This window comes from Rhyacophila brunnea, unplaced genomic scaffold (genome assembly GCF_057557595.1).
Source record: "Rhyacophila brunnea isolate RB1 unplaced genomic scaffold, BYU_Rbru_1.0 scaffold_7, whole genome shotgun sequence".
NCBI lineage: Eukaryota > Metazoa > Arthropoda > Insecta > Trichoptera > Rhyacophilidae > Rhyacophila > Rhyacophila brunnea.
Genome location: NW_028233339.1, coordinates 34,640,126 through 34,661,404, shown reverse-complemented (window position 1 = coordinate 34,661,404; position 21,279 = coordinate 34,640,126). Strand labels below are relative to the sequence as shown.

Genomic DNA, 21,279 nt, shown 5'->3' with positions numbered 1-21,279 from the left:
TTTCATCGCAATCGGATGAATGGTATAGGAACGCATACGAATAGTAGAAGAAGATGATTTTCTAAATCAGAAATCTTCGTGGGCACGCGCATGACAACTCACCAAAGTTTCATTGCATTCGGATTAATGGTATAGGAACGCATACGAATAGAAGAAGAAGAAGATGGTTGTACTAATTCAAAAACCTTCGCGGGCAAGGGCACAACACTTGATCAAAATGTCATTGCAATCGGATGAATGGTATAGGAACGCATACGAATAGAAGTAGAAGATGATTTTCTAATTCAGAAATCTTCGTGGGCATGCGCACGACAACTCACCAAAGTTTCATTGAAATCGGATGAATGGTGTAGGTAGGCATTCGAATAGAAGAAGATGATGATGGTTGTACTAATTCAGAAACCTTTGCAGGCGTGCGCACGACAACTCACCAAAGTTCCGGATGGATCCAAAAAAACGGATGAATGGTATAGGAACGCATACGAATAGAAGAAGAAGAAGAAGAAGGCAGTTGTACTAATTCAAAAACCTTTGCGGGCTTGCGCACAACAACTGGTCAAAATTTAATCGCAATTAGATGAATGGTATAAGAACGCATACGAATAGAAGAAAAAGAAGAAGAAAATGGTTGTATCAATTCAGAAACCTTTGCGGGCGTGAACACAACACTTAGTCAAATTTTCATTGCAATCGGATGAATGGTATAGGAACGCATCCGAATAGAAGAAGAAGAAGATGGTTGTACTAATTCAGAACTCTTTGCGGGCGTACTCACAACAACTGGTCAAAATTTCATCGCAATTGGATGAATGATATAAGAACGCATACAAATAGAAGAAGATAGAATAGAAGAAAAAGAAAATAGTTGTAACAATTCAGAAACCTTTGCGGCGTGAGCACAACACTTGATCAAAATTTCATTGCAATCGGATGAATGGTATAGGAACGCATACGAATAGAAGATAGAATAGAAGAAGAAGATGGTTGTACTAATTCAGAAACCTTCGCGGGTGTTGACACAATTACTGACGAAAATTTTATTGCAATCGGATGAATGGAATAGAAACGCATACGAATAGAAGAAGAAGAAGAAGAAGATAATTGTACTAATTCAAAAACCATTGCGGGTGTTACCACAACAACTGACGAAGGTTTCATCGCAATCGGATGAATGGTATAGGGACCATACGAATAAAAGAAGATAGAATGAAGAAGAAGAAAAAGAAGAAGAAGAAGATGGTTGTACTAATTCAGAAACCTTCGCGGGTGTTGGCACAATTACTGACGAAAATTTTATTGCAATCGGATGAATGGAATAGGAACGCATACGAATAGAAGAATATAGAATAGAAGAAGAAGAAGAAGATGGTTGTACTAATTCAAAAACCATTGAGGGTGTTACCACAACAACTGACGAAGGTTTCATTGCAATCGGATGAATGGTATAGGGACCATACGAATAAAAGAAGATAGAATGAAGAAGAAGAAGAAGATGATGATTTTTCTAATTTAGAAACCTTTATGGGTGTACATACAACCACTTACCAAAATTTCATTGCAATCGGATGAATGGTATAGGAACCATACGAATAAAAGAAAATATAATGAAGAAGAAGAAGAAGATGCTGATTTTTCTAATTCAGAAACCTTCATGGGTGTGCATGCAACCACTTACCAAAATTTCATTGCAATCGGATGAATGGTATAGGAACGCATACGGGACAGACACACAGACAGACAGACATTCATTTTTATATATTAGTATAGCCTATACTCTTCCCGCAAGTGCAAGCAATAAGTTTACAAAGTTTTATTGCAATCGGATGAACGGTATGGCTGCGCATTAAATACGAACAAACAAACACACAAATATTAATTTTTATATATTAGATATATCTACAAGATTATTTATAAAGTATATGACAAATTTTTATTAATGGCAATAGTTGTTATCATATGTCATAATAATTTTGACTTCGTCATTATTGAGTTAAAACATTTAATTAAACAATGGTGGTAGCTATGTTAAATATATCAACTATGAGATAATCATACCGGTAAAGTGGTATACATATTTAGATACCAATGTTTTAGAATTAAAATACTCAATCGCGCAATAATCGAATTTTCATTAGCAAGGTCACAATTTTACTACTTGTGAAGATGCAGACGTTCACGGGTGAAATTCATTCATTTGAAAACTATAAACATTATAGCACAGTGCGCGTTTCGACAAACTAGTTATTTTAAAAATGCCATGCGAAAGTTGCTCTGTCCAGTTCACGGTGTTCAAACGAAAGAGAGCATGCTGTGAGTGCGATAGGTATTACTGCTCCAATTGTATAGGTCGAGGAGTTGGACTTTGCGGCGCCTGTAAAGTGTTGTGTACGAGGCCTCTTGGAAGACGCGCCCTAGATCATCTCAGAGTTCGAGATCTGCAATGCTTTTTAAATCGCCAAAACATTTCTACGCGAGGATGTGTAGGTAAGTAAGACACAACATTTCATGTTTTTAATCAGTTTTTATGTTACTAGCCTCCCATAATATGCAATCCCATAGATGTGATCAAATTATCAGAATTATATTACTTTCATACTCTAGTAACCTGAAATTACTAAAAAGGCAAAGCCCTACTCATAAACAACTTAATGTTATGAAAATAAGTATGTCTGTTGGCATTACTAAGAATGCATTCGGTACAACATGTTGACGACTGACAATGGGTTGACGAGAATGGAGGAATCTAATGAAAGAGGTTATTTATTAACATTGCAAAAGTGGATGGCGATTCGAAATTTGCACACCATGTGTGCTGCATTCGGTGAGTTTTGGCCCTAATAGTAAGTACACACTTTACACAGATTCCAACATGTCTGAACGTGTGTACCATCTGGCTTGATGGTTTTTTGTTTGACATCGAACAAATTGCGCTATCCGAAAAATATTGAAGGTCCGTAATTCTTGCGCGATGTAATTTGAGTGAGGGAGTGAGGAGACACCGGCAAGACTAGCATGGCCTCGCTCTCACCCGTGGTCAAAGTCGTGACGGTGGCGTTGCGTCTTTTGTCGAGTTGCTCGACTGTGTGGACGCAACGACGAGCATGCTTCCAAGTCAACACGCTCGATTGAACAAGAACGTACGTGGGTACTAGGCTTAAAACTCGACCTGTGTTGCTGAATGTTGATCGTTATCAATACTCCTTTTACAGTCACTGTCCAGCTATGGCTAACAGGTAACCAAAGTATATGGGCCTCCACAAAAAAAACTGATTTTTTATGGTAGTTATTCGCCCAACCCATTGGGTCATTGCACTGATTCAAACGCTCATTAAAAAATAACAAACATTTTTAGCCCAGCAGCAGAATCAAACCCATGTCTTCATAAACAACTGCTTTACGAATTCGTCCACCGTGTATGTAAAACAAAAAATTTTGCGATTCAAAAATAATGCACAGATTTTTGTGCGGGGTGTTTTGGTTCCAGGCGCTTAGATAATACTTTACTTAGTAGGGTGGGACACAATGTATTATGGGGCAGGATGTAACAATCAATACTTTTGTATCATTGATACTTTTAACTTTCTATTCCCTCTTTCCAATAGCCTTTCATGAGCCGTAAAGCTGCCAAAAAATATACACCATATTTTATCATTTTTATCTATTTATGGTAAATTATAGATTTTTTCTTACTTTGCACAGCACTACAAAGTTCATTGGTTACATTTTTGTTTTTAATTTGAATTGGTGTGTGTTGGTAAAAGTACTTAGTGTAATATTTACTGATAAGTGAAATTGAATCAATCATATCTATCTGAATATTGATTGGTGTTCATATAATAAATAATCCATTATGAAACAAATTTCATCCCAATTCTTAAATTGTAAATCTTCTGATGAAATTGAATAAAAATGAAGCTGTAATAGTGTAGCTAACTATATAAGCACCTTCAATAACTCTTCTTTTAATAAGTAATTATTTGTATAGTGAATAATTATTATTACAATAATTATAATCATTTTATTCTAGGGGTTAATATTCATATTTAGTAAAAACGCATTTTGAAATGAATGTTAGTCATGTATGATTAAAAATTATTTTCATTTAATTAACCACAATTAACTTATCATACTTAGGTAAATAAATTTATTCATCCTTATTATTGTACCTAATAATGGGTGAATGTTAAATCTTTTTACGTAAGTATATTAACAATGTTTTACGAAAATATTATATGTTTTTCAAATAATTAGAGTCCTCGCCCACTACGATGGCTAATCACCTCACAATAGCGACCTGCACACACACAATCTTTCCTGCGTGAAAGCCTATTGTGCGCGATGTCGCGCGGGAATGATCGTGTGTCTAAAGTCGCGTAGTGAACAGCGGAAAGAGTGAGGTTAGTCGGGTCCAATCTTTCACGGGTGCCGTACGTCAAGTTGTTTTACTATGTTCCGTCACAAATGGACGTTCACAATTTCTCTCACCAATTTATTGTGGTATAAAACATTCCCATGTTTGTGGAGAATCAAATCGGCGGCATATAAAAATAGAAATTTACACGATGTGGCGTATGCAAAAATAATTAATTTCTTCAAAGAGAGAGGATTTCCCGAGGCTAACAGAGACTTTGTAGTAAAAAAATTCAAAGCCTTAGGGGTTCTTTTCGGAAAGAGTTAAAAAAATAGAGGAAAGTCGACGTAGCGGTAGTGGAAGAGATGAAGTAGGTATATGAGCCATCATTGTGGTATTACAATCTGCTGCTCTTCACGAAGGACCAAGAGCTTCCAACAGCAAACATGTCAAATATGGATTAGGAGATCAGGGATATTGAAGATGAATCTGTAATCAAATGATAAACTGTTCATTCCTAAATAATTTTTAAAATCATCGGGATAGTTTTGACGCAAATGGGTACGTGACCAAAACACCGTCTATAGTCTTTAACCCAGACTTTTCGTATTTATTTTGACTTAAACTTATACTTGCGCCTGCACAAGCTACAGCTAATATAATATTTCTTCTTTGTAGGTATATCCATTTATAATGTACAAATTAAGTGTGTACAGATGCCTTCTTGTATAAAAATAAACCTAAACTGTTCACGCGTTATATTTTGGTTATGTTGTGTGCGGAAGGATTTAATTGAATTGTTTTATCTCAAGAATGGTTTATTTACGAAACTGTGTTATGAACTAAATGTCAAAATGCAGTGTGTCAAAATCACACACTCTTACTAAAAGCGTTGGAGCGTAGAACAATTCAACGCTTTTAGTAAGAGTGTGTGATTTTGACACGATCCACTTCCACGATCACGCCGTAATGACCGCGCGATATGCCTTTAGACGCTCAATCCCAGCGCGCACTCCTTTGTGCGCGCTGGGATGCGCAACATGCGCAAAATGTTGTGTATCGCGCAGGATATAGTTGAGTTGTAAGTTGTAGCAGCAAACATCTGACACGTGTGATATTACGTGCTCAATACCGGGTTCCGGCGCGTACGCTCCTGAGCATGCGGTAAAGAATGTGCGTATAAAGGCCGCAAATGGCTGGTGGGTCAGATAACCACCGATGGTTACTTATAAATATTTTACCTACATGTTTGGGTGAATTATGAGATGCGGATCTACATGCAGTCTGCTACAAAGTCGCCAGGTACCACTTACACGCTTCATACCTCACCTTATACTTGAAGGTTACCACCGGTGGTTATGCTCACCCATAAGTCTTTGATACATATCACACCGACTAGCTATCATGGTCAATATAGGTACATTAACATCAGAATAATATATTTCATAGAACTTTTCTGTTGGGTTTTTGTGTATGTCTGGATTTTGTGTCGAGGTGTTTATGTCAGTTTTTTACACTCAATTTTTGTCGAATACTCAGAGACATGAAATTCGACATACATCAATAAATCAATGAAAATACCTTCTATTAAGAGTGCAGTCCAATGTTCTTAAAAAATACTTTTTGGTCACCAATAAATTCCTTATGGACAGTTCCAGATAGAATTGTGAAAAAGACACTGTTGTCGTCCATCTACTTTTTGATATATTGGAACTGCGTGCATATTAGTACTCTTTGCCGTTTCGCACATGTAGCGAATGACGGGTAAGGGCTCTGGCGGAGGACTGAAGGCGGCCGAAAGGTACAGCCTCGTATTAGGGGTGGTTTAGTTGCTGATTATGTTGTATAAATTGAGTTATCTTCTGTGGTGTTGGCGCCGAATGCTTCGTATTTCTTGAACAGAACACAGGATGAACCAGTCCATCGCCTAGAGATTACAGATGAAGGAACGGCTCTCGACAATATGGTTGAAATGAATTCTGCAATTATTAGGACATATTGTTTGGTGTGAACCGAATAACCTGAAGAGACTAGTGATTTTGGGTAGCCTCCAGGGAAGACGAAGCAGAGGAAGAGTGTTGGCCTGCTGTAGCGACCAAGTGAAGGTGTTTACTAGCGGCAGCCTTCACTCTGTCCTGAGAGAAGTAGAGAATCGAGAGGGGTGAACAGTCTTGATCGTTCAAAAGATGACAGAATTTCAAGGTGGTCACCTGCTGTGAGGGAACGACCAAGAAGAGAGATCTTACTTAAATGGAATTCTATTTTACAATAGTTACACAATTTCACTGAATCTGTAATTCTACAAATAATTTGAAATACTATGTTATCATTTAATAATTATGACCATATTTTAATCCTGCTTCCATTCTTAATTATAATGACATTGTTTTCCAGAAAAAGAAGACTTGGTTAACTTGGTGTTGGCTCACGTGAATAGCGGAGATTTTTCTCGAAGACCAACACCGCAGCATGCTCAAAGTGACTTTGCCCACACTTTAGCCAGCTTCAGAGGATTCACATCCAACATCAATAATTTGTTAACGTCGGCGTTCGATATTGGTGCTCACAATGTAGAAAGGTCGCAAGCAAGAAACCGACACGGGCAAGGTAAATAGATATATCCCTATAGTGGAACGTAATAATTAAGATGCGCAGATCTGATTTCTTCCCATGTGTAGGCAGTGGATGGGGCCAATGTATTTATTGTCTATGGTCACTATCATCGACGGTGGTTAGATCGTGCCTACTGTCAAACCCCAAGCCATGTATTCTTCCATTTGGGTGACATGGTTCGTCGGCTTGTCATTGGGGGCTGTTGTGTTTCTGCACTGTGAGGTTATAATATGTATAATAAAATGAGTGACAGACAAAGATGTTGAAGATATCTTTCTTCTATAGAGATGGAGCTTAAATTTATGAATAAGGAAGCAATAAAAAGGATCTCTTGTCTACTGACTAGGTTAGCTACAAGTCAAGATGCGTTACTAGGATTAGTCTAAAGATTAAAAAATAAAACAATTAGAATCCGTCAAAAGATATCCTAATAAAAAGTTTTTTAATATTAAAAAAAAATACTAATTCATTATACCTATAAGCTCTGTTTTATTCTCAGTTAAGTGTGATGTTTTCAGATTTTTTTTATTTTATCCGATCGGATAAATAATGCGAATCTTTAAAAACAGAATTAATTGTAATTTGTATCTTGAAAATAATATTACAATCTAAAGGCTGGTTGGAGATGTACTTGATCGAAATAAAATTTATGAACAATTGTTTTTCATAAATACGTATGGCTTTCATTGAACTGAGTTTTGCCTTTTGGCACCTTGTAGTTTTATATCTATATATGGTGCCTATAAATCAGGGATGGCGAACCTATGGCACGCGTACCACTGGCGAGATGATGTACGCGAGATGATTTTGCATGGCACGCGAATATTTCATTTTGAAAAGAAAAGAAATTACTATTTTATATATTATACCTATTTAAAAAATGTTTTTTTTATAAAAAAGTTCTACAGATAAATATATAAATATGTACTTAAGTACTTATATATAATATTAAAAAATATAGACGACATAGCCATGCGTATTTTCTTCAATTTTTCATATTATGTTTACCAATCGATGCGCAAACGGAAACGACGAAAACATGGATAAATATGACAAATCGCATTGTATAAAAAATAGCAGGCAAATCTTTTTCAAGATAATCGTTTAATGTAAATATACAATTGTATAGTTCGGACCTTAGGATCAGGCAATTAAAAATACAAATTTTAATTTAATATTCAATCAACAAACCTTATGAAGTTAATTATTGGCAGTCATTCAAATATAATAACTGCTTGTTATTTTGACTCAAACATAATCTCTAAAAATGGAAAACCGTTCAGTGATGGAGAATATAATATCAAAGAAGAGTGGTTCAAATACTTCCACGATCTCTTTGAGAATTTTGAAAACAAGACAAAAATATTCAAAGGATAAAAGATATGCCTTCGGCTAGAAATACGGTGAAAGATAGAATATCAAGAACTCAATTGTAATTTTTAAACTTTTTTAATCGAATTCTTAAAAACTATTTTTTAGAAAACTTTTAAAAACTTTTTTTTTCGCCATGAAAAACTGCTTGGCATATCGAGACATTGAAGTTAAAGTCCCTCCACCAAACCCGCCCCGTACCACCATACCAGATAGTATCACGGGACCCGTCAATTGGTGATGTGAAGCATCTAAGAATTGGCCTGGGAGTGTCCTGGGAGAAGATGCCCAAGACTTAGATTGCTACGCTCAAAGTGAGCTCTGACTGAGTTTACTGAGTTTACTCTAATGCAAAGTGCCAGGGAGAGAAAAAGCACATGGAAATTACTAAAAAGAAAATGAACCTACTTGTTTATTAAATTAAAGAACGAAGCTAATCATACAGGCAGCAAAATTTATGTGAAGAGATCTTCACGCCCGTAGTAAGACGCCGCAAATTTTTTGAAAGCAAGATAATTGGCCTTAGTAGCAACCAGGTCGGACGGGCCGATGGGTCCAACAGCTGGTTGGACCGACCTGAGCATTTCCATATCGAGACAGTCGTAAAATATTATTTGGGAAATTTTGGCACGCGTTTGTAAAAAGGTTCGCCATCACTGCTATATATATTTACAGCGTGAAGATGCCGAAAGTCAAAACCTGTTTCACCGAAACCAAACTTTATGGAAGTGTATAAATCATATGAAAAAAATTATCAATAGTAGGATCTACATACATCAGAAAATCTTTTGTTTTGTATTTCCGTATGTGGGTAGAAACATTCTGTTAGTCCAAATGTTAGTAGGTATCTGAAAAATCTTATTTTGCGATTGTATTTTTTATATTTACTTAGGTAGGTTACTACATTTTATATCTTCATGTAAAATAAAACAGTAAATAACATTGCTTCCGTGAAACTTCATATTAGTGCTTTAAAAAATAAAACATGATTAGGTATCTCTTTATTATTTTATATAAAAAGTTTAAATTTTATGCAAAAAGTTTAAGTTCGGGCTTGCTAGTAATTTTCATCAAAAAACTGAAATGTCATCCACACATTTAATTTTGATTTCCATAGCATCGTGCATGTATAACAATTTAGTGTCTAGGACCTCCTTAGCAACCAGCAGTAGTCTTATGTTTTTGTTATTGAAAATAAGCAAAGCTCTTATCTTTCTTCTATTCACAATCTTTTGGAAAAAGAATGGATCTATTGAAATTCAAATCAATAAAGACATCCGGAGAAGTTACAATATAAACTTTAAATTGTAGTTGTCATAGAAGCGGAAAAACCAAGTGATGATGACATTTTATTTTATTGGAAGATAAGCAGTGATGATTCAACGATTCAACTGACACAAATGATTAATAAGATTGAGATCAGCTTGGTCAATAATATAATATTAATTTAATAAACGTGGCTTGTTCCATTGCCATCCTTCCATCATATTTCTATCTATTATTTATTGGGTGGGAATTAATCTCACATTGCATTTGTTAAAATTAAATTATACAAAAGTAACATACATATCACATCTTTGACAACTAGTCACATAGAGAAAGGACGAAATCCACAAAGCGAAACACTATTTTACCAAGCAAAATAATCCTTACTCATGGCTAATGTCACTATGGTCGGCTAAGACTATGCCATTATTAAGCTCAGGTACAGAAAAATCTCTCTGAAATTCAACGTTGGATCAATAGTTGCCACGAATGTTTTCTTTTTCAAAATATGTTAATTCATCGCGACATTTCTATACCTACGTATATTTGATGGATTTTGCTTTAATGTTTTTTAACTTTTGTTGGTTTCAGTAAATATATTTGCATTTTGGCAGCATAAAACTTATACACCAAATTTAATATAGAATAGTAGTAGTAAGTAATGAAAATATAACATTAAATTCTCTTTCTTAACTCTGAAAATACCGATATTTTGAATTTTTAAAACCTGTATTTTGGTATCGATAAATAATTGAATACCGGTTTTGAAATACCGGTATTGCAAACCCTAGCTAATATCTATTTAATTTATTCTATTTAATAATTATATATTTTCATCAAATTAATCATTTTATAATGAGTTTATTCATAGACTTATATACTATTATATCTGGATATAATATGTACACTACTACATATTAAGTGTACTCATGTTAAAATACTCTTTTCATTAATTTAAATAAGAGCAAAGAACAGCAGAATGTATTTTCTGTTGATACACATATTATTCATTCATTCATTTATTAAATGAGGACTATTTCTTTCATTTCTTTTAGTGAAAATCTACCATTTGACAGTTGTTGATCATTTTTGAAAACCATCTATTTCCAATGTGACTTTCATCTTTATCAATGTTGTTGGCACTTAGTGAAAACAGTCTATTTTATTGTGCGAATATATAATCCCTTCATTCATTTAATATGTACTTATCACAATATGATTTAGAGACCGAGTAATATTTTTGCCAATTTGAGATGATTAGCTAAATGTTTCCTATTTTTTGTCATGTACTGAGGATCCTTTATAAATTTTCAGGTCCTCAAAATACGAGTAGATCAAATGAAAGTACCCCGAGTAGTCCACCTCAGAATGTCACATCGCGTCAAACTAGTCCACGGTCAGAGCTTCCCAACGCGAACCCTCCGAGTTCCGTCTCACCCAATTCCAGTAACTTGCCAAGCCCTAGAAGTGATAATGGCAGCCAGCGTCCTGCACCTGCCAACCCCCCGCCCCCACAATGTGTAGTCACAGATACCTCATTAGAAGGCCAACGGCCGACTGTCAGTGGAAGTCCTCAAGTGGAGCCCACGGAGACCAGCGACTGTGTAGAAGTCGAAGATTTGGATGACTCCGCCGACTGGGAATTTGTCAGAAGACCCGCTGATCCTTTACCTCCAGGTAAACCGAATGTTAACAGTATTATTTTAATATAGTAACTAATTTGTAATACGTATTCTGTTCTATTCAAGTATTTTTCCAAATTATATTTTCAGACTTAAAACTCTTAGTTTGATAAACAAAATCAAAACAATACTGTAATATTTTAGTTAAACTATCTTTTATTTAATAAATACATAATACAAAAGATTTAAGAATGTAGCATTCGTTATTCTTCTTCTTCTCTTATAGTGGCGTATGTGTTACACCGAATCCGTGAAATTGCATATTACATGAAATCTACAAAATTTTGCCTAATTCATGAAAAATGCAAGCCCGTTGCCTTATTCATGAATTAGGCAAATAATCTGCCAAGTGCGTGAATTCACACACTGCCATTGATGTTACAATTTGTTTATGCAAGTGTCATGAAATCTCACTCAGGGTGAACTGATTACTCAATTCGCTCCTTATGAAACATACATAATTTGGAACATTTTGGTACACCACTTAGTCCCAAAAACAAAGGAAGGAGCATTCGACGGAACATATTATATTTTGTATATAAGAGGTATGTTTCTGAGGTATTTCAAATTGTGTATGTACAATATTTTAGACGTAAATTATTACTATTTTATTTTTATCATTGATTCTACAGTTGACAGAGACAAGACAATGATAACTCACAAAATCAGTCACTTGATGATCTTCTTAAACTACATCCCCGTGACACAGACCCACTTGTCTCTTGTAGCTCCGCTGCAGGTAGAGGGATGGATAGACACGACAGTGAAATCCACGAGGCACAGAGTGTTACTCTCTCAGCCTACAACTGGAGTTATTATTTTAAAAAATAGGCAATATAAATGGATTTCATATGGGGGTAGTATTTATTTTTCCGTCCCTTATTTATATTGAGAAGTCGTGGGTTGTGATCAAAGTGTATACATATTGTTTATTAAAGTTTACAATGGCAATTGATACAACTCAGGTATGGTGTAATTCGTATGGCGAGTCCGATGTACATAGTTCAATCGACTATCTCGCTTGACTCTGATAGGGTTTACTGACTACTACGTTTTCATTTTCAAAGGTCTAGTAAGACTAATGTACTGAACTAGGCAAGCTAGATACAAGACTGAGCTGAATTCAATGATAACTGAAGATCAAGCAATTTTTTTTATGGCTGAACGGGTGACGCCGTCTCTGCTTCTTGTATGAAAACGTTGCTGTCCACTGTAATAGGAGCCGCTGTGTGTGACATCCGAATGAGTGAGTGAGAAAGCAATCAAATACCCACGTGCTGCGTTATAATTTTAATTTAAAATGTGTGAAAATTCGAAACATCTAATTTTGAATGTAGCAAACACACTAGGTATCTATCTATATTCTTCTGAGTATTTTTTTTCCATTTGTGAATTTTAAAATGTCTGTAGATTCCGGAGAACTGTTAGCAGATAATCCGGTGCCGCTCCGATCATCGGTACGAGCGTCATCTGACTTAGATATTCCTTCAAGAACGGAGGACAACAATTCTTCAGGAGACACTTCCAGCCTTAAAGAGAGTGTTACGTATGCACCGCACAGCCCACCATCCAGAATCAAATTAGACGATCTCAAGGATCTATCGCAAGTGGATGGCTTGAATATTAAACAACTTAAGGAATTATTAGTTCTCAATCGAGTTGACTTTAAAGGCTGCTGTGAAAGAAATGAACTTCTAGAACGGGCTAAACGGCTTTGGAAGGAAAACACAAAATCTCGCGAAGGTATGCCTCTCGGAATTCATATTTTGAATCTTATACCCCGTTTACACGTGCATGGATTTACTGCTAGTACTTAGTACTTACTGTACGTCTTATCGCGGCCATAACAGGAAAATGTCTGCGTAGTATAACGATAGTGGCGAACCTGCTGGCAAAGAAACGAAAAAGCGTATCTGAATTATGAACATAAAAAATATTCATAATTCAGATACGCTTGTTCTGACTCCATAAAGAGAATCAAAAAAGGATTTTTTTTAGTACAATAAAAGTATTTTCACAAAAAATCAGTTATGCTTCTTCTGTTCTAAGGGGACGGATAATTGCAGCGAGCTTAAATATTGGAACCATACCTAAATAAGATTTCATATAAATAAAAAGGATTTAAGTTATACACATTTATATTTTTTATGAAAATCGATATTTTTTAAAATAGATATAAAATAATTACAAGATAAAAAGAACTTTTTATATACCACGTTTTTAAATTTTCTGTTGAATCATGTAAACTTGACAATTCTATGTATTAATAAATACTTTTTTTTGTACTTGATAGAAATACTGAATAAATATAGAATACTGAAATGTCATTTTGACATTTCATATTGATTTCCATAGTAACGCATGTATATATTAATAATTTAATTGCTAGGACCCCCTTAGCAACCAATAATAGTGTTTTACTTTTTACGATTTTTTCCGAAATAACTTTTCATACATACATCAAAATTCTTTGATCATTTTTGTTTTCAATGATTTTTTCAATTTCATCTGGAAACATTACAAATTTTTTCAACATACATCCCTACAAACATGTCATAGAACACCCATGCTACGTATGGATCTAATGTATTGGGGAATGTATAACAATGATCCTCGTAAGTATTCAGTTGTAACTCCCCTGTTCTGTGGAGGTCCAGAGTGTATCGGAGTCTTGGAGTGAAAAGTATAATAACACAAAATGATGTTTTAGATTTGGAGAAAGCTGCCACCGAAGAGTTGTGCAAAATATGCATGGATGCTCCCATGGAGTGTGTGATGCTTGAATGCGGCCACATTGCCACGTGCATCGCATGCGGGAAACGCCTTAGTGAGTGTCCTATATGTCGCCAATATGTTGTACGTGTCGTAAGATTTTTCCGTTCGTGATATTTTAAGTTTATTTTTTATTGAAAACTTTGGGCTGTTATATAATTAAAATAAGTAATCAATTATACCTGAATATTATTATTTAATTTTGTATCGGATTAATAAAAATATTTTTATTGAGTTTTTAATCATTCAAAGAATGGAAACAGTATACTGCTGCTTAGTTAATAAAATGTCTCAAAAATATTCACGTCTTTGATCATTAATGTTATGTTTATTATGTGACGTATATTATTGAATTGAAGTACAGTGAAACCCCGATTTTACGTTTTCGAAGGACTGACAAAATAATGTAAATGGGGTTATTAAAAAATTACACAAATAAAATGCATATTTTTGGCTTATTTATGTAAAACTCTTTCAATAATATAAATTGATTTGTAGGTTTCGTTTTGTAAGTCATCAATACTGTTGACATTTTTCGTTTATATTGTTTAGCCCATTAAATGCCGGGAGGTATTGTATATGGCTTTTGGCACACATCCGGATAATAAGTATGAAAAGCATCAACAATAATCGACCGTAACATTCAATCCGACACGTAGATTGATAAACAATATTGTGTGCCCACCCCTAATTGACTAAAATAAAAGATCGCACACCAATCGCGTTATGTAATCTTGGTCTTGAGCATTGCAGAAGTGTTTATACATAGAAACGCACACATGCTTCTGCACCTTAATTTTTTTTATATCTAATTGAATTACTTTGTCACAATAAATTTAATTTATAATTTTTATTGAATTTGAACTGGGTATCAAATATTCCAAAATGAAACGGGATTACAAAAACTACACACAAACAGCTGGGATACATGAATTTTGGATACATAAAATTGGGGTTTCATTTTATATACGAACAAATGTTTGCAAAATACTATATTTCGATACTCAAGTATATTCTACATTATATAAACAGTTCTCGTTCATATATACTGTAATAACAATAAATTGATTGTATATACACACAATACTTCAACAGTGTAGGTATGCAATTTCACTAATTCTTATAATTTTAAAAAAATCTGACAAAATTTTATAATTACGATTATGTTTATTAAAAAATATTCCTATTAACTATCCTGCGTAGCTATTCTATACACAAGGCAGCTATCGACAGCTAAAGTGATAAATATTATCACTTTATCATAACTATCTATCTCGCTCTAAAAGTTAACACAGCCAAGAGAGAGGCTGTTAAAACATAGCATTTTAGATGGTTAACTTATTGTAACAATTAAGGGGGGACATGCTCGTCGAAGGTCAAAATTGAGTTTTTATTGTATTTTCAAACCATGATCCTGGACACTCCTTAAACGTTGTAGATAATCTATTTAGATAATTTTGAAGCCTTATTATCCTTTATAGTTATTTTAAACATTTGATGACTGCATGAAGTATTTTTGTTACATAAAATAGTATTCTTTTAAACCTCTCGCTCTAATGTTTTAGAATATAGTCATATTTTGGTACATAACTGTGCAGTGGTGTTAAGATTTTTTACATTTATTAATTTTTAAACGCATTTATAAAACTATTAGCATAATTTATTACGAGATATTTTTTGTAAAATATTCACGATAAAAAATTATATTGATAATCTCTGTGATCCCAAATTTGACAAGAATTAGGCATTTTATTATTCAAAAAATCGGCAAGATTAACACATTTGAAGATGATTCTAAAGATACTTATTATAAGCTATGTCTTTGACCATTCAAGTGTGATAAACATCTTATGAATAATGATTGCTTTATAATAATTATTGACCTAAGAATAAGGTAGTGTTTTTTTTAAATACGCCATTTCTTTTGTCATTCCCCAGTGGTTAAGCTACAACATACGGCCGTAGCCATAAATTGACAAACTATAATTAAAGTAAGGAGTAAAATGATATTGACGCGCGTGTTCAAACATGTACCGTTTAAAAAAAAATTTAAAAAAAATCAGTTAGGTTCATGTTCAAACACGCGCGTTAACATAATTTTACTCCCTACTTTAATTAGAGTTTGTCAATTTATGGCTACGGCCGTATGTTGTAGCTTAACTACTAGGGAATGACAAAAAAAATGGCGTATTTCAAAAAAACACTACCTTATTCTTAGGTCAATAATTATTATAAAGCAATCATTGTTCATAATATGTTTATCACACTTGAATGGTCAAAGACATAGCTTATAATAAGTATCTTTAGAATCATCTTCAAATGTGTTAATATTGCCGATTTTTTGAATAATAAAATGTCTAATTCTTGTCAAATTTGGGATCACAGAGATTATCAATATAATTTTTTATCGTGAATATTTTACAAAAATTATCTCGTAATAAATTATGCTATTAGTTTTATAAATGCGTTTAAAAATTAATAAATGTAAAAAATCTTAACACCACTGCACAGTTATGTACCGAAATATGACTATATTCTAAAACATTAGAGCGAGAGGTTTAAAAGAATACTATTTTATGTAACAAAAATACTTCTTACAGTCATTAAATGTTTAAAATAACTATAAAGGATAATAAGGCTTCAAAATTATATAAATAGATTATCTACAACGTTTAAGGAGTGTCCAGGATCATGGTTTGAAAATACAATAAAAACTCAATTTTGACCTTCGACGAGCATGTCCCCCCTTAACTGCCTCAATACATAAATATGATAAACTACCGTCGATAGCAGCCTTGTGTATAGAATAGACCCGCTGGATCACATGTACTGTTATAATATAGAAATTATTGCCTCATGTAGTCACAGTCATAATCGAGTATAATATATATGTTATGACTTAAATATTAGTGTTAGTAATTTCCTTATTGATGTTTGTAATTTTGATAAATTTTTTCTATCAATGTCTGTACGATGGATTCCTTGGAATCAGTTTGCTTGTTTTGAAAATATAATAAATTTACGGACTTTTGAACAATCGTTTAGATATTTCATGGATTTCCCCCTTCATACATATGAGATAAATTTGTTTTGAAAAATATTACTCGTACGTATTGAGTACTATCTTATAATATGATGAAACTTTAAATTGATTTATTACCTATTTAATTATTTTTTATTCGATAACGGAATATTCACAAGATTTTAGATGATTCTTAATTGAAAAAACCTCAGTAATAAACAAATAAAGTCACAATTTTTTTGACTATTTGAGATTCAAACACATGTTTTCTGGGTTAACTTGAGTCAGTAGCTTTAGTAGTAAGAAGCCTCGTCCAGAAGGTAAAAGGCGTTTGTTTAAATCTCTCTTCAGTCCAAAAAAAATTCAAGGATATTTCTAATATTTATTAAGGGGGGACATGCTCGTCGAAGGTCAAAATTTAGTTTTTATTGTATTTTCAAACCATGATCCTGGACACTCCTTAAACGTTGTAGATAATCTATTTATATAATTTTGAAGCCTTATTATCCTTTATAGTTATTTTAAACATTTGATGACTGCGTAAAGTATTTTTGTTACATAAAGTAGTATTCTTTTAAACCTCTCGCTCTAATGTTTTAGAATATAGTCATATTTCGGTACATAACTGTGCAGTGGTGTTAAGATTTTTTACATTTATAAATTTTTAAACGCATTTATAAAACCATTAGTATAATTTATTACGAGATAATTTTTGTAAAATATTCACGATAAAAAATTATATTGATAATCTCTGTAATCCCAAATTTGACAAGAATTAGGCATTTTATTTTTCAAAAAATGGGCAAGATTAACACATTTGAAGATGATTCTAAAGATACTTATTATATGCTATGTATTTGACGATTCAAATGTGATAAATATTCTACGAATAATGTTTGCAAAAAATAATTATTGACCTAAGAATAAGTTTGTCAATTTATGGCTACGGCCGTATGTTGTAGCTTAACCACTAGGGAATGACAAAAGAAATGGCGTATTTCAAAAAAACACTACCTTATTCTTAGGTCAATAATTATTATAAAGCAATCATTATTCATAAGATGTTTATCACACTTGAATGGTCAAAAACATAGCTTATAATACGTATCTTTAGAATTATCTTCAAATGTGTTAATTTTGCAGATTTTTTGAATAATAAAATGCCTAATTCTTGTCAAATTTGGGATCACAGAGATTATCAATATAATTTTTTATCGTGAATATTTTACAAAAATTATCTCGTAATAAATTATACTAATGGTTTTATAAATGCGTTTAAAAATTAATAAATGTAAAAAATCTTAACACCACTGCACAGTTATGTACCGAAATATGACTGTATTCTAAAACATTAGAGCGAGAGGTTTAAAAGAATACTATTTTATGTAACAAAAATACTTTATACAGTCATCAAATGTTTAAAATAACTATAAAGGATAATATGGCTTCAAAATTATTTAAATAGATTATCTACAACGTTTAAGGAGTGTCCAGGAGCATGGTTTGAAAATACAATAAAAACTCAATTTTGACCTACGACGAGCACGTGGGCCGTTAATGTGTCTGAGGCTTATTTAAGTTATTTAGTATTTTAAATTGGTTGTTTTAGGAATGAGCATTACATAATTATTCTCACATTCAAATTATTCCTATATCATTCTTTATCACAATACCTATCACAAAGCTATTACTAATAATAACATGTATGTCGCGTTACTCAGACAAGCAAATGTGAATATAAATCTCGTATACTGGGGGATGGATCTACTTACTTATGACTGTGACTGTCCATTTCTTGTTCGATTCCTATAAGCTGTGTTTCTATATAGCCTTTCACTTTGTGGCATTAATTAAAATAGGTACTTATTTTGAATACAGTCATAGTTGACTTCCAGAGATCGTGCTCGCATGATTCTGCAAATGTAATTGTATAATTTGTTTGAGCAAACACCAAGCGTGCGGGAACAAGTATTCCAAGGTGTTGTATATCTTGGAATTCTATATTGCCAAATACAGTAAAGTTCCTTTACTGATAACTTTACCTAACACTATGTATTGATATCCAATTATTAACCATGTGAAAAATAACAAATTGTAAATGGTATGTGTTCTCTTTCTCGATGTTTTTTAATTGTATTACAGTTTCCCTGTATTAAATTGATATTGTAAGTACATATGCTTTTGAAATTTTACTGTTTAACCTTGTAATTCAACCAATTCCATAAAACATATACGTATTGGAATATTAGATCATTTTATTATTATCTTTGAAGATATATAATATTAAAAAAATGCTTATGAATATTTAAACAATTTTTGGAATATGAAATAATAGTGAAACTACCCAAAATTTGTACAACGATTCTGACAAAATTTCTTATCAGCATTGGAAACGTATTGAGTCAATAGTGGTATATCATTTTATAGTGACATCATGGGTACAACGAAAGCGATTTGCTGTTGTAGTGGTATTTTTTGCTAGCATTTAAACAGGCAGAGTAGCGAATTATGCCAGCACACATTTGAATCACGTATGGTGACACTGTAGAATGATTATCCATACTTGGTTTTGAAGTTTTGTCATTTCAAAGAAATATGATCTACATCTATCTTGTAAACTTCGGAAATTTAAAACAAGGGAATTAAGTAGTAAGTAAAAATTGTCTTAATTTTTTGTTTTAAAATAGAATTACGAAATTTAAAAAAAAATACGACGATTCCTGGTATTTACGAAGTTTGCATATTTTCCGTTGTGTGGAAACGGATTAAAGATTTTTGTAGATTGATTTTTGAAATGATTGGACGTATTATGGGTGGAAGAATCTTATACACGAGTAGATATTTGATATATTATACGTATTCAATAAAAATCTAATTTTTGTCCAAAATGAGATTCATGATTTTTACAAGATAGACCAGACGTTCTCAGTGTATGGGTGGCTATCCATAATTGGGTCGCTTGGAATGTTGTTAGGGTTGCAGAAATTGTTATTTGAATGTAGAATAGCACACGATACTGTCATCACAAATGTACAAACATTACTTTTAAACGATTTTAACCAATGGCTGAGAAGAATTTTTGGGAATATGGTACCTACTAGATAAATTTTTCGATAGGAAGCGATTATTAAAATTATATAGTAAATCAAAATAGTATTGAAATCCATTTTGTAGTCATATTGGGAGCATTTTCATAAAAATCGGCGACCAGTTTTGAATTTGACAAAAAAAAATGCTCCTGTAGGACGAAAATTCTCAAGGATTCAAGCACTGAGGGAATTTATTAAGATATGTATATATTAATATAACCAACATATATCTGCCCGTAAACAAATAAACGTTGTTTAAAAACTGTTTACTGTGTCTTTTGTATTCCACTCCGGATGGTAAACATGTGTAAATGCTCTGACAAATAAGCAAGTGTGGCCATGTTTGGGCTGAAATTTTTAATGTTTCATCGTAAGTAGCAACGAGTAATGTTGTTTTCGATTAAAGTGCGCAAATTTATACCATGTGAACTGTCTAAACTAAATTTAATTTGATAGCATTGCTTCTGCATGTGCATTTGTGTGGGAGGAAAACCTCACAAACGATTGTATAATTTGTTTGCCGGTATGTGTATATCAGTAGCAAAGGGTGGAGGTAGGCTGTGAAGATCAAACATAAATAGTGCACATTAAACTTTTTTAGTCATACGTACTTGTATTTATTGAATTAAGAGTACAATTTACAGATGGTGTTGGTTAGTTGATTAAGAATTAAGAATACATATTATTACACATCTTTCGGTTCATTTTTTTTAATTCATTAAGCGCAGCCTAACGAAACTATAATATTATATTATTTAGAAAAACACTAACTGAGAGAGTATATCACAACCAATAGAAAAAACTTTTTTGAAAAAAAGTAAGCCAACCGGTCGGGAATCGAACCCGGCATCTCCAACGGGTAAACGCCCCAAACTAGTCGCATTCAGCCATTATGCTACGGAAGACATACTAATGACGACAAATATTTAAGCTATTGGCTATTAAATACCTACCACTCAGCGCTCTTCGAAATCATGTTACTAAATCAAAGTAGGTAGTTATTTTACTATTACAACGATTACTAACCGACGTCTAGGAATTTCTCCAATATTTTTTTAAGCAACTTCTTGTACTTGCTAATAATTTTTAATTAACTATTTCTTTTATTCAAAC

General features: G+C 33.1%; 1 protein-coding gene across 1 annotated transcript; it reads left to right on the top strand.

Annotated features, from left to right (window-relative positions):
* The first annotated feature begins 1,938 nt into the window (after positions 1–1,938).
* LOC147064776 (E3 ubiquitin-protein ligase RNF34) lies at positions 1,939–14,351 on the top strand. The gene is made up of 5 exons (XM_085957554.1): positions 1,939–2,484; positions 6,746–6,958; positions 10,916–11,278; positions 12,694–13,026; positions 13,994–14,351. The coding sequence occupies exons 1-5, from the start codon at positions 2,253–2,255 to the stop codon at positions 14,167–14,169; spliced, it is 1,317 nt and encodes a 438-aa protein (XP_085813680.1). The 5' UTR covers positions 1,939–2,252; the 3' UTR covers positions 14,170–14,351.
* Positions 14,352–21,279: the final 6,928 nt, after the last annotated feature.

What these genes read in the sequence shown, in the direction of transcription:
- LOC147064776 (XM_085957554.1), top strand. Translation starts at nt 2,253, where the DNA reads ATGCCATGCGAAAGTTGCTCTGTCCAGTTCACGGTGTTCAAACGAAAG. An exon ending in TTCTACGCGAGGATGTGTAG is followed by an intron (nt 2,485 to 6,745) that starts GTAAGTAAGACA and finishes ATTGTTTTCCAG; the next exon opens with AAAAAGAAGACTTGGTTAAC. An exon ending in CGCTGATCCTTTACCTCCAG is followed by an intron (nt 11,279 to 12,693) that starts GTAAACCGAATG and finishes AAATGTCTGTAG; the next exon opens with ATTCCGGAGAACTGTTAGCA.